Source organism: Seriola aureovittata, chromosome 7 (genome assembly GCF_021018895.1).
Source record: "Seriola aureovittata isolate HTS-2021-v1 ecotype China chromosome 7, ASM2101889v1, whole genome shotgun sequence".
NCBI lineage: Eukaryota > Metazoa > Chordata > Actinopteri > Carangiformes > Carangidae > Seriola > Seriola aureovittata.
The window spans coordinates 23,662,600-23,678,607 of record NC_079370.1 but is presented as its reverse complement, the minus strand read 5'-3'; the positions used below and the strand labels follow the sequence as shown (position 1 = coordinate 23,678,607).

Here is a 16,008-nt window from a genome sequence, read left to right as displayed (position 1 = left end):
ACTCCTTCAACAATCGTCAGTTCACAGCATCATCACCATACTGCCACAATACAACTACACTGAATATACCATATATTCTGTTGCCAGCAGACACCTCAGAGCCCTGGAATCACTGCATCTCAGTGGAAGTCCCTCATACAAGGCAGCCAGTATAATTAGCGTTGTCAAACTAGGTCCCTGAGCAAATGACACAGTCCCCCGATCCATGAGTTGAACAGTGTCAGAGGCAAGAGGAACTGGGATATTCACTGGGATGTTAGTTAAGGAAAGAAAGCAAAATTTGACTATATGTCTATTAGTATCTTAATTATCACCTAGAGGTCACAGTTTAACCATCTTTCTGGGGTCAGTATATAAATATATATCTATATATATATATACACATGTAATATACATGTGTGTGTGTTTATGCACAGATATCAGCTCATACCTATATAAATATAATACAGATATAGTACAGGTAATGCTATTTGGAGCAAGAGAAATAGAAACAAGACAAAGTGATAGAGGGTAGAAATGTGAATGAGAAAGTCAGAGTTAGGGTGGAGAACATCACCACCCCCACCTGACCCTCCTACACTCTCCCTTCCTAGCCACCAAGCAAAACCAGCAAGTGGCCCTGGAGGACTGAAGGAGGAGGGAGAAAGGAGAAGTGGAGCCCTAGGCATTCTGTGGGTCACCCCATCGCAGGCAGCTGATGCTTGCCTGTAGGATACACAGTGTCTGGATGGGAGGGGGTGGGGTCCCATAACCATCATTGCTGCACTGCTCAGGGACTCACTGATGCATGGAAAGCCTGTTTTTGTGTGTAGGAATGTTAAGATTTCTGAACTGAATACACTCGTACGGCTGCAGCTTTGAGGAGCTTTCTAGGAGAGACATCTAAGAATGAGCGCCGCCTTATGGACTTCATGAAACTGACTTCTCATTGGTGCAGCACATTTTCTACATGCAGACACACACATACACAGGCCTGCTAAGAATGAGCAGCCTAAGAGAGAGAGTAGCTAATTACATGCGAGTCAGCAGCGCTGGATTTCCATCCACGCTCTCTGTAGCACCTCCAGTGAGATGACAGCAAGTTGGCAAGCCCTGCAGCTGGAGGCTTCTCTCTCTCCCTCTCTTCTCCATCCCTCCATCCTCCCAGGATTCCCTCTGTTAGATTACACACTTCGATGTTCAAACTGCCACTTTCCCGAACAGCCATCCAAGCCACTGTGGGATTGGACCGTGACAGTGCAGATGCACAGGCTATAGGGTTGGATGTTGCAGTGTGGGTGTTTGTTTCCGACACTGCTGGAAATGCTACGAAACATCCAATGACAAGTTAATCCGCTGCAGTTGTACCTATGCCAGGGCTGAACAAATTAATGCTGCTTCAGGATATGTTATGCTTGTGTGATTCATAGGTAAAGAAAGTGGGGATTTACTGTTTTGATGACTCATGATGAGTCATCTTGTATGTATAGACAGAGCACTTTAAAACCAAACCAGTATGGTTTTGCTGTATGAAAAACTGAAAGAAAACTTTACTATTAGGCCACAAAGGGGTCAGGAGGTGTAACTAGAGTGTCAGAACAAACAGTGAAATGCTAGCAGCCAGCCTTTGGTATTAACTCCATGTCTTTTGTCAGATGTTATGTATAGCCCTGCTACTGAGATAAAACCCCAGGTAACCAGTGTGTCCAGGAGAGAGGCCATACTAGAAACATAATTCTCATGCAAATGAGGATGCCAGCGATCCACTCAAAGGCCTCTTTGACCTCGTGACATCTTGTATGTTTTCAGCTTATGTGGCCCGGAATCAGAGTTACTTAACATTATGATGAGACAGTCAGTCAGTCAGTCATGTCCCTCGCAAAGAACAGCCTCTTCTGCCCATGCTCAGTCATGACAAGGCTTTGACATCACTGAGACTAAGAGTGACTAAAACTGACAATCCCCTTTACCTCAGAGAAAGAGAAATAGGAAAAACACTCAGCTATTGGGGAGAAGAAGGGGATGGGGATGGGGGGGCAGTGAAAGGGAAGGGAAGGGAATGGAAGGGAAGGGAAGGCGGAAAAGGCCTGGATGAATCACACAGCACGCACCGCAGCGGCTGAGGTAGCCATGTCTTGGAGTACATGAGTCATGTTTATCATGCAGCAGCATAGGGATTGCACAACTCTCCCTCCATTAGGAATGCTGCCTTAGTGCAAACATTTACCTGATGATGGAAAACAACAGCTCTAATGCCTCTAAAAAGCTCCCAGTGATAGTGGCACACACACCTTCCACTAAAGCCTGGGAGGCTGCAGCACCAGTACACCAGCCACAGATCTCGTGCAGAAATGTGGATGTATTTACTGTATCACCCACAATGTAGCCTGATATTCACACTGTAGTCAAATAAAATAGTCAAAAGACAATATCTCCTGGCTTGTGAGCATGCAAACATGTGCTTCCTTTTCATTGTAGAAGGAAAACTACAAGAAAATCAACAGGATTGAAACATTTAAGGCCACCACCCCGAAATCCCTTACTCCTCACTAGCCTGCCTTTCCAAAGAAGGTCAAACCATTTTTTTTTTAAATTTACAATACATCAACTTTTTGTGTTTCTATAACCAGGGCAAGTCGACAGGGTGTAGTATTCCACCATAAAGCAGAGTTATGGCTGACACAGTTAAAGGTTAAAGCGATGACGGCGGAAACGCTCCAGTCCACCTTAAAAACTAAAACCCTACAGTGGACAGCGCCGTGGTGCTGAAACAGCTCCGAGCGACATCTGTACACAAGAGGAGCAGGGGGGTGGGGGTGGTGAGAGAGGGGGTGGGGGGTTCACAGGATCTACCGAGACTTTAACGTTGAAATCACACACACCCCGCGTGCACCATCGCCACAAAGGACACCTTAAATGATCTTTCCAGTGTCATATTGTGTAATCTCGGTGACGTTCGTGGGGAAAGGTTAAGCAATTTGGCGTGCTTTTTACGTGAAAATGGCGCCCGTTGCTGCTAACCCAGCCCATTATAGTACAGCTGTAGCTACAACAAAGTATGGGGGAAAGAGGCTGGAGTGCATGCCGCATTATAGAATGATACTCAGACATTAAAATGTAGTACTTTCTTAAGGAGGAGTCCAGGAGTGATGACCAGGTGAGGGGAAGATCCATCTCACCTTGGTCCCGTTGGCTAGTAGTCGACTATTAAAGCTCTAGCTTGGATGTCAAGAGGCAACATGACCCACCAGTATCACACAGAGAGACAATTATAGAAATTCACACTGTAATAACAACCCACAAACACCCGGGGTTATTCAGCACCAACAGCTCCAGCTATCTCCGCCTTTTCCTTACTTTAACATCGACTGTTCCTTCGCTTCCTCCTTCTTCTGTCGGTCCATGACACCGAGGATGATCTTTCTCTCCTCCTCGGTGAGGTGGCTGAGGTCCGGCATCTCCGGCATGGCGCCGGCCGCTGAGGCAGCAGCAGCAGCAGCAGGGCCAGGGCCGCCCCGGGGCCCGTGTGGAGCAGACATCTTTTACACACAGTGGCTAAAAAACGAGAAAAGCACCATCAACCAGCGGCATTCTGGGCGATTTTTTTTCCCTTACATTTCATGCGGTCAAAATTCAAATTGGCGGTCGGGTTTGCTGGAGGCACCGTGGCTTACACACGGCATGACATCTCGGTTAGGAGTATCATGCACATATTACACTGTGCTGCAGAAATAAGCGTCAAAAATATTCATTACAGGCTTCATCCCAGCTATTAAATGCTCATGATAGGGTTATCAACTACGCTGCAGCCGCCTGAGCGCTGCCTGCAAACAGGGGATTCGCAACATCCAAGCTGTTGCAGGTTGAGATGCCAATTTTACACATGAAATTTTCTGAAACAGAAAACACTCAAGATTAGAAATAGATGCCCCTGAAAGAAGCATGAGTGCACATGCTGTAGGCTACAACCTCCAGGTATTCCAAACACAAGCCTCCATCCTTCAAGGGATAAAAAAAAAAAGTAGAAAAATACAGAAGATTTAAAAAAAACAACTCTTGCCTTTTATTTTGCAGTCATGTTAAATCCTGTCTAACCCATCGCTGCCATTCTTTAGAAAGGTTTCACTCGCATGTTGGAATAAAAGATGCCCCGGTCCGTCCTTGTTTGTTTTCGTTTGGAGTCCTTAACCCTCCTCTGTCACTCTGGTAAGCTCGCTTTCCTCCAGGTTGGTAATTCTTGGAGATTTCTTAAATGCACAAAAATGGATGCAATGAGAGGGAGAGAGAGAGAGAGAGATCGAGAGAGAGAGGGAGGGAGAGAGAGAGAGAGGGGGAGATGGGGGGGGGGAGATAGAGAGGAGGGGAAAAAATCCAGATAGGAAGAAGAGGCGGAGCGATGGAAACACGTAGAAGAATAAAGCCAGAGAGGACGCGCTGGATGTTCATTGACAGCAGGCAGATAGCGGCCGCAAAAACGCGGACTGGAGGGACTGAGTGCGAGCTGGAGCAGCTCTGAGAGCAGGAAGAGCATCATGCATATTTCATAACCAGATCATGAGCTCCGTGAAAGGGTGAAATGTGAAGTGGGAAGATAAATACAGAATATGACTAGCGACAATGAATGTAGCTGAAGGTGCGGCTATGGTTCCACTCAGTGCTGTTTTTTTTTTGTGCGCGAGTAGTATATGACACACTGGCTTCTTTTGCCAGCTGATGTGAGAAATTCTGTGATGATAAATGGAGGAAAATACAGCTCAAACAGTTCCACAAGCCCTGTCAGCAGAGGAGATGCTGTTCACTGAGGAAAATAAAGATTTTAACTTGACTTTCAAACCGTTTTGTTCTGGAGTAGAGTTTTAGGACTGTTCACCCTTTGGAAACTTCAGATGGACACTTTGGACTATTTTTTACATTTTATAGACTAAAATAAGAGAAAATAATTGGTAGATTAATTTATAATGACAATAATCGTTAGTTTCATTCCTATTTCAAATAAATAACTGGACTCATGGGCTCACAGCAAAATCCAGAAAGGCATCAAAAGCTGAATTTAAGATTCCAGGTTTCCACATTTAACTGTATTAAACAACTACTATTAGTTAAACCAAAACTGACTTTTTGAGCAGCTCAGGACATCCATCAATCGGACTTTGATTACACCATCATATTGGCAAAGCCTTTCCATAGCCACTCATGGGGTGACTTCAAACCCATCTTGTATCTCTTAGCTCTGACCCCAGCTAAAAGTCCCTCCACTTGATTGCCTAAAGATGGCCATTGCTCTCTCTCAGGCTGCAGTGTTGATACGATTTGAAGAGCAGCATAAAGAGGATAGAGCCTCTACCTCATTAGGGTTGTAAGTAAATTAGCACCAGCGCAGTGATCTGCTGCAACGCGTCCAAAAGGGAAGATGGTATTAAGTTTGAATTCTGAATGACTCAGATCATGACAATTTACATTTTTACAAAGCAAAGCATTAGTTTAAAAGTTTATTATAAATACACACCAGCAAACAGTGTCGGTCCCATGTGTACAGATTGCAAGAAGGGAATTAGGTTTTCCAAAACTGAGAGGAAACATGGAAAAAGTGATCCAAAAAAAAATTTGCTTGCTGTTTGTGCTAGTAAACGATCTGTTCTTGCTCTTTTAGGCTGAAGATTCTGCAAACATCATTATCAATCATTATTTAATGATTAATAATGAGAGACTGCGTCATGACAACCATCCCATTGTGCGCCATTATGTCCATTTGTGTAATTCATTGAATTGAAATTAAAAGACACAGAGGTGTTGGAAAGTGATCGTGGAAACAGCCAGGAGGAGGTTATGACAACAGGCTTTTTGACTCGCATTCGAATGTGGCCACTCAGAGCAGATATAACCACTTTTGCCTTTAGACATGGTTGGATAACACAGTTTACAAGCTGGTTTGTTTTAAACATTTATTTAATAATGAACTGTATTTTATTTTTGATCTGTACTTTTTTCATTTAAAAGAGACATCTATATATAATTAAACCCAAGGAACATTAATTGTTGCAAGGATGATGCAAATAGATACCAAGTCAAGGGACATTCTGTAACACTGGATCAGTTTAATCCGTCCTTATATTGCTATGGAGGTCTTGGATCCTGTGATGGGAAATGAAAACTTGTCCAAAGTAAAACACATTCAGTCACTTAACTGGAAGTTAGACCAAACCCTGACAAAAAGGAATCATAAGAATAAAATCAAATGAAAAAGCATAGCTGATCTTTTCCTTCGTGGCAGAAGGTAAAGGCTTTACAAGATTTGTTGTTCTCGTATGCATTTACAGTCTGTGTCCTTGTACTTGGACTGATGCACAACTTGTTAAGTGAAAGTCCTTCTCCAATTAACAAGTTGTAGCGTTTTTTTATTCTTGAAATAGAGCAGTGTGAAAGTGAAAGTCCCATATGGGTGTGATATTGGGCTCCACCTCATCTCCTGCTGGCAGTCCCCAGGTCTTCTGTTTATTTCAACACAGTGACAACATGCTTCTCCTTCTCAGACACCACAGGAACAGCTCCTGGTCTGCTGTGCTTGCGGACATTCCTCTCCCTAAAAAACAAAATAGAAGAGTCATGAATAACTCGATCTGCTCGTGAGAATATTCAGGAAAGGATGGGGGAGGGAGGGAGAAGTCAGCAAACAGAAAGGAGGAGGGAGGAACAGATTGAATATGAGACTATTGACCTAACACCTACGTCACTGACCGCACTAATGTACCCTGAAAATAATGCATAAAGCATAGATGGTAAATCATTCACAAGTCCAAACACACATCTGACATATCACAATCCTGCCAGTAAATACAAAAAAGAGCCTCAGACTGAGCTATGAATCACTGGACGACACAGCAAACTGGGACAATCAATCCACCATACAAGCGGTAAATGCGTATGTAAGGCCTATTGAGACCATGTCATGGGGGGGTGGGGGGGGGCAGTCTCATCTGTGAGATTTTCCATTAGGCTGGTGTGACTGCATAGGTCAGACCTATCCTGGCAGCAGCCCAAATCAACATCACCTCTACATGGACACAGAGGGAACTTCATGCCATCCCTGAACCCCTGAATGACAACCTCTATCCCAGCAGATAATTACTGTTGAAAGAGGAAGATTATGAACACATACTTCCTACGGCGAGCCTCCTTCATAATCCTCAGCTCTTTGGTCTGGTGGTAGATGTTCTTGGGTAGGTGTCGGTGATGAGCGATGCGTCGGATCTGCGGGTGGTGCTGGAACTTCTCCTTCAGCTTCTGACTGTAGTTGGTAGCCTCCCTCTCTCTGGGGCCGAGCTACATCACACCAGAGAGGAAGAGAAGATGATATGAAATTAAACAAATGGAGAAAATTGTGGAAAAATAAAAGAGGGAAAACAGGAGAGTGGATTGAGAGGCAGAACAAGACAAAGTGATAAGAAATAGATGATGTGGAGTGAAGTGGACCACAATGACACAGGAGACAAGATGACACGCTGCTCATTCCACAACACTATCCCAATACAACTCAAGTTTTACAGCAACAGCATTCTCAGAACCGTTTTTTTTTTTTTTTAAGAAAGACTGCTGACTCCAAACTAAATAGCAAAATAGTCCCAATATGACACATAAACATTTTTTAATACGACACCCGTCAGTAATTACAATAATGCTTTCTGATCTGCCATCGTTATGGCTTGATTAGATTCAGGGAACTAAACCTATTTGATCAAGTTAAAATATACTTGGTTACACTGAGATTCAATGTTTGTTCTCGACCTTGGAAACAGCAGGTGACTGTCGACTAATGTTAACTAACTGTAGGTCTCAGTCATTTCACATGAGCACTTCATGGACACATTCAGTTGGCCCAGTTGGGAGAAAAACATTTTTCAATTTTTCATACAAGTTGGCTTAAAAATTGAGATTTAAAATTCTTGCTTGACTAATTCTACGAAAACTGGGTAAATTCCAGCTGATCGCATGATCACATGATGTATACAAAAGCTCAACAGACCTTGTGGACGAGATGGTTTTGTCAATTACTTAGTGAAAAGAAATCAATGACTGCTGGTAACAATGTTGTCCATATCAAAGTCACAAGCTTTTAAGTGCTGAGCTGACCAAACACAGTACGTGTGGTCTCCACATCCCTAACGTGTAGTTACATTTCTGAGGAGACGCACACTGGCTACAGTGTAGATACTGCAACTGGCCAAGAAATAGTCTGGCACACAACCTGCATAATGCTGCAAACTTGTTGTTTTTACACTTTGATTTTGTACAGATTAAACAAACAAGATATAACACATTAGTAAATTTAAGAAGTGCTAGCAGGCAGATTTTTATTACTTCTGGACAGAGCCAGGCTAACGGCTTCCCACAGTTTCCAGTCGTTGTGCTAAGCTAACAGGCTGCTGGCTGTAGCTTCATATTTTCCAGTCAGATATGAGAGTGGTAGCAAAAGCAATCGTGTATTAACAAAAATGTTGTTTCTGAGAACATAATTGACACAACCTGAGCGGTTGTTTTCAGGGATACACATTGTTTTAGACATTTGAATAAAAGGCCAACCGTGAACAGGCTTCTACTGAAGATCAGAACAGGCCAGAGAAGATGACCGTTGCTGACTCTGTGCTGTTGAAGATGACTCAGTGACCTCTATTAACTTGGAAAGTTGTATTTATACCTGTAGCACGAGTGTGAATTATATCACTTATAGGATCTTGGTGAGATAAGTGTTAAGAGGTGTTTTCTTAAATGTCTTGATTCCAGTAATGATGATTATTTCCAGTAGACAATTGTAAATCTGGAGTTTGTTGCTGACGACAAGATTGATATTATTTTACTTTTGCTACTTAAAAACATACAAGTTTAAAAAGATGTGGTTTGCTTGCAGCTCAGCTGGTGTTGTGTTAAATACTGACAGCTGCTGTATGGTGTTTCACATCATAAAATGTTGGCCAGTGCAGTAAGCAGTAACTTCAGCTTGACAATGTCCTCATTCAAAACTGAATCAATGTCCGTTAAAAAGTGAAGACACCAGCTCAACAACATCCCTCCCTCTCCGTCTCTCATAAAAACCAGCAGCTACTCGGACTCGTTTTGGCTGAGGCCGCCCTCCTCGAAGGCTTTTATTCTAATTAAAAGCAATGATTTGTTTCAGATTCAATTTGTTGGAGAAGATCTGTTAGATGCTGATCCTGTTCGACAAAACTAATTCCCCTGGATACCCACATGGTTAGCCTGCTAAACAAAGTGTTTGTATAATCTCAACAAGATGGATATGGCAGAGCAGAGGAACATCCTTCACTTTGATTTTGTTTTGTTTAGTGAAGCCTACAGAATCCGTGAACTCCATGTGTTAGAAAATGCAACAGAGGCGTTACTTTCAAACTCTTGTAAGCAGAACAATGCAACATCGTGACCAAAAAATAAAAAAAGCTGCTGAAGCATTTAGAAAGCAGCTGCTGGGAGACGGTGAGAACTTTGCTAGAATTTCATTGTTGAAAGTGAAGAGGTGAATCTACTTTGTAATCTTTTCTATCCAAAAGCTGACTGGGCTACAACAAGGTGCCAGCAGTACCTATAACGCAACAACAAAACCAACATGTCCCTTCAACAGTGCAGGTCTGGATTAAAAAAAACAAAACAATAATCGCAGCATGAGCAGGTCGTCTGCGGTAACTGCAGGTGAAGCATACTTGACGGACTGCAGGGCAAGGCTGTGAGGTGAAGTACAGCCGCCAGGGCAGCATTCATCAAGAGGAGGCATCACTGTCACTTTTATTGTACATGTACTTAAGATACTTGCTCTGTATGTCACAATTATGCCATGGATCTTTTTCCCACTAGCAAAGGATAAAACAGGCTGTAAACAAGCCAAAAGTTTTCTTAGATTACTTAATCACATCATTTAAAAAGGTAAAACCAAAAGTGAAAGCACCTGAAATGTTACTAATAATCTCTCCGGTGTCTGCACACAACTATGGCAAGTGATGATTACGATTATGGTTACAATGGAAAGTTTGGGTTATAATTTACTGTTCATGTTTTCTTCTTTACAGGTTTGTGTAAAAGCTGTAGGATAGTCTGTCTCACACTCTGGCCACACAGGATGCATTTGTTACGCTTGATTCTACTCGTTCATCTCACACGTTTGATGGAACTGATCCTCTTCTGGAATCAATGCACCTGTAAAAACACAGGCTGCGCAGTGGCATCCATTTCACTATGCTTGACACACGTAAGCATAACCTAAGGTATTCTTAGTCTATTTTATTAAATTCTTCCATATGCAACTACAGTGACTGGGTACTGGGCTCAAATTGTGGGTGAAAACACAGTAGTACTGTGACTGAATGCATCCTATCCTAGACACTGATGGAGAACTAAACTGTTGTTGCTGCACTGCTGTCACTACACAGCCTGTGTCCTCTCTGGCTTATGTTTTAGCAATGTCACCATGTTCTCTGGTGTCAGTAATCAACAGAAAATGTTACCATAATGAAGAGAAAATCAAAAAAAAAAAAATTCATAATAAAACAATCCTTGCTACATAATCAATTTTATCAGACTGTAAACACATGAACTTATTAATGTATTCTTAATATATCTGTTATGAATATCTATAGTACAGCATGTTAATGTCAATTAATCCAAATGTTTCAAAAAAAGGTTCAGTTGGCTTTTCAACCTTAAATAAAATGGGTTTTGATGAGTCAATTTTTTCCAGAACAGATGAAATTACATTTAACCAACTGAAAATAAATAGGAGCTGACTGATTCAATGTGTTGGTCTAATTTACGCTGGAGTCAAAGGCCACTGTGTGCAAAGTTTTCACACAAAAATGAGTGGTGTGCATCAGCTGACAGAGAAGTCCCCATCAGTTCAGTGTGATGCCTTCAGACACAACCAAAGCTTTGATTCAGCATTTCAGCATTTCATGATAATTAAAGACCCTCCCAGAACAACTTGATTGTTAATGCTTCATTATGTTCAGAGTACCCCGCTTTAAGTGATTGGCCGATTTAAACTGCTGATAGGAGCAGCCCTTGTCTGATCTCTTTAAGTGCAAAGCTTGCGAATAAATCTTTTCTTACACAGTGACAGTAAAACAAGTGCCAAAAGCGGGCCAATTTTCCACTCTGAGGCTGCATTAAGAGAATAAGCAAGAGTGAATCCGATTAGGAATGAAAGATGGCTGCTGGAGATGGCACACAAGATGCCACTGATCTTTATTACTGAGCCATAACTGGGATTTGGGGCACTGGAACACTTCCCAGAATTTAACTGGAGCATTATTTGACAGTTGAGCATAACATAACATTAAAGCCATCAGTTCTGCTAACACAGCCTATATCATCTGATACAATACACTGGGCACTCACTAACAAAGATATTAAATGTCTGTGGAGATGTGTCTGGAAAAAGAAGCAGTCTTTCATCTGAATCTTTTGTTAGTGGTTTGTCAAACAACTGCACATGCTTTTGAGTTTTTTGGACTTCCACCTGCCACAAGAGCTACTGTGCCAATTGGTACATTGTACTTATTGAGAGTGATTCTACCCTAAGTCAGCATCTATCAGGGCATTTGGCAACAGCAGTGCCGTAGCTCCTGGCATTGTCACCCACTCTTACCCTGCTGAGATGGGCACGGGGCCACGGCTGTGTCGAAAAATGCAGCTAACTCATAAAACAAGATCAGGTAATACACTGGAGAGAGATACAGTATACAGTATGTCTGACAGCAGAGGAAAATACAGCTACTGATTGATCGCAGACATTATGATGAGGAATTATCAAGAAGCAGGCAAGAAGAAGCAAGTTGCCTTTAGTAAGAAATCATGAAAGCAGGAGTGATACAGAGAAGACGAGCAGGACTCACCACTCCTAGTTTCTCAGCTGCGTTGGCTTTCCACAGTCGGATGTTCATTTCGTCAGAGCCGCTCAGGATGTACTTGTTGTCTGCTGACCACTTAATGCAGATGACATGCTGCATGCGTTTGGTGTGGTAGACTTCCCTGAGTTTCAAAAAAGAAAAAAGAAAAACAAAGGAAATAAGGAAAGAAATACTTTTGCAATTCCCGTACTGATACTATAGCACTCATCATAAAGTTAGACTGTGGAAATTAAGGCACTGAATTGCTTAAAAATAAAACTTATGTCATTGTTTACTCAGGCCAGACAAAATCAACAAATCCTCTGAATTAAATGACAACATAAGTTGCTTGTCCATGTCTTCTAGAAGGACACATACAAATGTTTCTTGACCTGATGCCCCAGTTGTCAGGACAGCATCGTTATTCAGTGCTTTCTAAAACCGTAACAAAATTAGGTGTAGGCACAAAAAAATACTTGGTTAGATTTAGGGAATGTTTGGATTAAAAACACTTCGTTAAGGTTCGGAAAGAACTGCAGTAACGGTTAACACAACCAACGTTGACTGTTGGTTGGAAACAGGAAACATACAGCTGTCTTCTACATGACTACTTTGTTATAGTTTGAGGACCTCCGTCATCATGGTTACAGTAATAAACACATGGTTAAGGTTCAGGAACAATCACGATCATGGTTATAAAACTGACTATTACTAGGGAACACTACAACATAGGTGTGCTGTATTTTCATGTGACAGATTTCTTGTTCAGTTACAAGTTTTATTTATTTAAGGCTTGTTCCTGTGTGTTTTCTTTCCAAACAGACCTTTACTATGGTGCAAGTACGGCCCAGGTGTATTTAATAACATTTAACGACTGCGTTCAATTTAGCTGAGCTAGTACTGGGGTTATGGTATTGTCCACTCACTGATGAGACTAATTGGGGCCATCGTTAGCTATCGTTACAGTTATTAGCAACACCTGTGCTTTACCTGCCATGACGCAGTCACAACATCTGCTGCGAAAAATGTCTATAGATTATATTGGCTGAAAAATACCATAATTCTGCTTCCAGTCGAGTTCCTACATCACTTGCTATTTATGTAGCATTCTAAGCCCTGACCTACCCACGCTGTCAGACTGTCCGACAACACTACAGTAACACAAATGTGGCTATTTGTCCTGGAGCTTGACAAGTGTACAAACAATACTCCATGTACAATTACGTCACATAGCAACCAAACAATGGCTGTGTGTTTTGGGTTGAGAAGGTCAGTCAAAACAAGCACACCGCATTAGCTCTGCCGCCAACATGCTACAATTATCAGAACAACAGACCGCACACATTCTGAGTGGTCATAATAGGAAAAGCACAGGTGTTACTAATAACATTAACAATGGCTAAATTCCATTCAAGAGGCCCAATAAGCCATGACGGGGTGACAATTAGCCAATGTGCACAATAAGATATGATATAATAATTTTGTTATTTAGACCTGTGACCAGTGACTAGGATGGTCATTTTTGCCTGCTGTTACTGACCTGCTGTGGCCGCCATCCTTGGGGAAGATGCGGATGGTCTTGTCAAAACTGGCAGATACAAACTCTTTGCCAGTGGGAGAGTAGTCAAGGTCCAGCACTGCAGAGACATGGTCCATGTGCACTGTGATTGGCCGGTCCAGATGCCTCATGTCGTATGTGTAGAGGCTAACGAGACACAAAAATTAGCCCTTTTAGTGACAGTTCATACTGGCTCTTATATAGTTCCAATAACAACGTTCGAATGGAAATAAATCAAATGAGTTCCTTCTTAAACTCACTTGTAGTCCTCATTTGAGCATGTGAAATAATATGCTTCCATAGGGTTCCAGCATAGTGTGTTGCTCCTCATTGTCATGATAACCTGAAAACAAAGAAAATGAAAACATACAGTAGTTATACATCATGTCATATCCTTGTGAAGAGAAGGGGAGCGAGAGGAGTACACACCTGCATCAACTGAATGGTGGACCCCTACCTTTTTGAGTGGTGCAGATTCTCTCATGTCATACAGCACTATACTTCTGTCAGAGGCACAGCTTGCGAGAAGTTCAGTCTGTGGAAAGACACCAAAACCATTTGTAGGTATCAGCAGCTTTGAATGAGTCTGACAGTGAACACATTGGTGAAAGTTTGAACATGGGGAAATCTGTCCTTTATTCTGTGGCAGTGTGAGACCTGTCTGAGTATGGTGGATACATGGTGTCTTACCTCCACAGGGTTGAAGCGGACAGAGCTGAAGCTGTCTACGCCCCAGGTGAAAGAACGGACTGGGCTACTCCTCTGTTCGTCCCAGATGTCCACCTGCTGGCCACATGTTGCAAACACACCCTCCTTCTGATGATGGTCCAGTCCTGTGAACACAGTCTACAAGGAACAAGCATTTTTAAGATAGTCATAATGTAACTTCACTGATGTATGATGATGTAACCACAATTGTCCTTGATAATCAGATGCCCACTGCTCATACCTTGCCTAGAATAGTGTTGAGTGGCTCTTCTTCCTCTCCGTAACCTGGTGCCTCCATTTTCCACTGCTTGATTGTTTTGTCATCACCAACCTGTCACAGAGAGCATACCAGGGTGTAAAATAAAAGCTTTATAAGAAACCAGCTTGAAAAAACTTAATTCTGAAACTTTTCTCTGAAGGGCAGCAGTCACCGTAAAGAAAGAAGTTCCACAATAGCGGACAACCATTCCCCGAACAAACCCTTCATGTGCTTGGAGCGTGCGGACACATTCTTGTTTGGTCAGATCCCACACTTTCACCTGAGGATCACATTAAACATCCTGTCAATGGTGTGTGTACAATCTAACACTTCAAATCACAACAAATCAAATTATCTCAAGAAAAAAAGTAAACTTCATCAGATGGTTACCTCTCCATCACATGAACCGGAAAAGAAGGTGGATAGGCTCTTGGTGTGTTTGGCCATGCAGTTTACGCCATCCCTGTGTCCGTCCAGCGAGGCCAGGAAAGGCTTGGCAAACACCCTCTCCAGCTTAGTGGCATTTAGAGCCCGGGTGTACTCTCTGCTCACCTCAAAAGGATGCAGAGTTGGATCATAGTTTCTAGGGACTAAAAACAGAGTAGCCATTTGGTAATGAGTTGACAGAACATTTCACTTGCATTGATGACAACAACAATTTATTTAAATTGCACACATCAATCATGTTAATTTTACATATCATGTTAATTTCCACACAGTTTTGAAATAGTTATATATCCGATGTTTGCGTTTATGTGAATACACTTTATTTTGATTGTGGCGATATTTCTTTGTAGCAATTCATACATGTAATCATCTTAACGTTTACTCATCTTATGTCTTATATTACTTACGGGACACACATGCTGTAGGCTAATTTACAGTTTTCATTCAGTAACCTGTAATGGGTATTAATGTTGCAGCTTATCTTATGTGAAATGTGTGCTATTTACTATGTTCCTATTCATATCCAAGACAACAAACGTTCCTACAGAGATAATTACGCAACTTAAATTCAATAAGTTCAATGAATTCTGAGTGGCATTATTTATTAGATTGTGTTTGTATGTGTCTTACAACTGTTGTTTGATGAGCAGAGTAGCTAACATCCTGCTAGCAAACTATGTTTAGCCTTTCCGAGTTTAAAGCTTATCACTTACCACGCTGAATATCTAGCTTTGTTTCCCGGACATAGTCATCCGGGTTCCTCGAGAGGAGTTTGACTTTCATTTGGTAGCTGAGTTAAAGTACAAACACGCTTTGAAAAGCAGTTGAGTTAATTTAAACAACAAAAATATTAGCAAGCACTGGTTTGTCCAGCCATGTGTGGATGAGGAAGAGCTTGCGTCACACCGCGTTGCATTGTGGGATGTTCAGTTCTCCCGTATAATTAAAGAAACTGTTGTCAACATTTAGCACGAGGAAGGCAGAAATAAACCCATTTGGTTTTCAAAATACATACTTTCTTAATTTTATGTGCGAGCGCGCGTGCGCGTGTGTACATACTAAATCAGATCAAATGGATAGAAATAAATACGTCCGTATATTGTGGTAATTATGGACCACAGGGTAAATTTTATCTGTACCTAAAAAACGACCTTTCAATCTATAGAGTGACT

At 41.9% G+C, this 16,008-nt stretch overlaps 2 protein-coding genes across 44 annotated transcripts in view; both read right to left on the bottom strand.

Annotated features, from left to right (window-relative positions):
- The window catches only part of rims2a (regulating synaptic membrane exocytosis 2a), a 143,956-nt gene extending 139,704 nt beyond the window's left edge, over positions 1-4,252 (bottom strand). For 19 of the 43 annotated variants that reach the window (XM_056380037.1, XM_056380040.1, XM_056380031.1 and 16 more), the window contains exons 1-2: positions 4,040-4,251; positions 3,337-3,534 (exon numbers count right to left, since the gene is read on the bottom strand). In XM_056380037.1, coding sequence (XP_056236012.1) covers positions 3,337-3,518 — 182 coding nt within the window. In that variant the 5' untranslated portion in view covers positions 3,519-3,534; positions 4,040-4,251. Of the gene's footprint in view, positions 1-3,336; positions 3,535-4,039 lie in introns of all 43 variants that reach the window. The other 24 variants (XM_056380058.1, XM_056380048.1, XM_056380056.1 and 21 more) reach the window with 4 other exon arrangements.
- A 1,202-nt stretch (positions 4,253-5,454) lies between these two features.
- dcaf13 (ddb1 and cul4 associated factor 13) lies at positions 5,455-15,746 on the bottom strand. The gene is made up of 11 exons (XM_056381878.1): positions 15,550-15,746; positions 14,780-14,979; positions 14,562-14,669; positions 14,372-14,461; positions 14,113-14,268; positions 13,880-13,957; positions 13,683-13,765; positions 13,405-13,569; positions 11,871-12,006; positions 7,136-7,299; positions 5,455-6,559 (listed from the first exon to the last, which is right to left on the bottom strand). Exons 1-11 carry the CDS (start codon positions 15,617-15,619, stop codon positions 6,472-6,474), a joined length of 1,338 nt encoding a protein of 445 aa, XP_056237853.1. The 5' UTR covers positions 15,620-15,746; the 3' UTR covers positions 5,455-6,471.
- Positions 15,747-16,008: the final 262 nt, after the last annotated feature.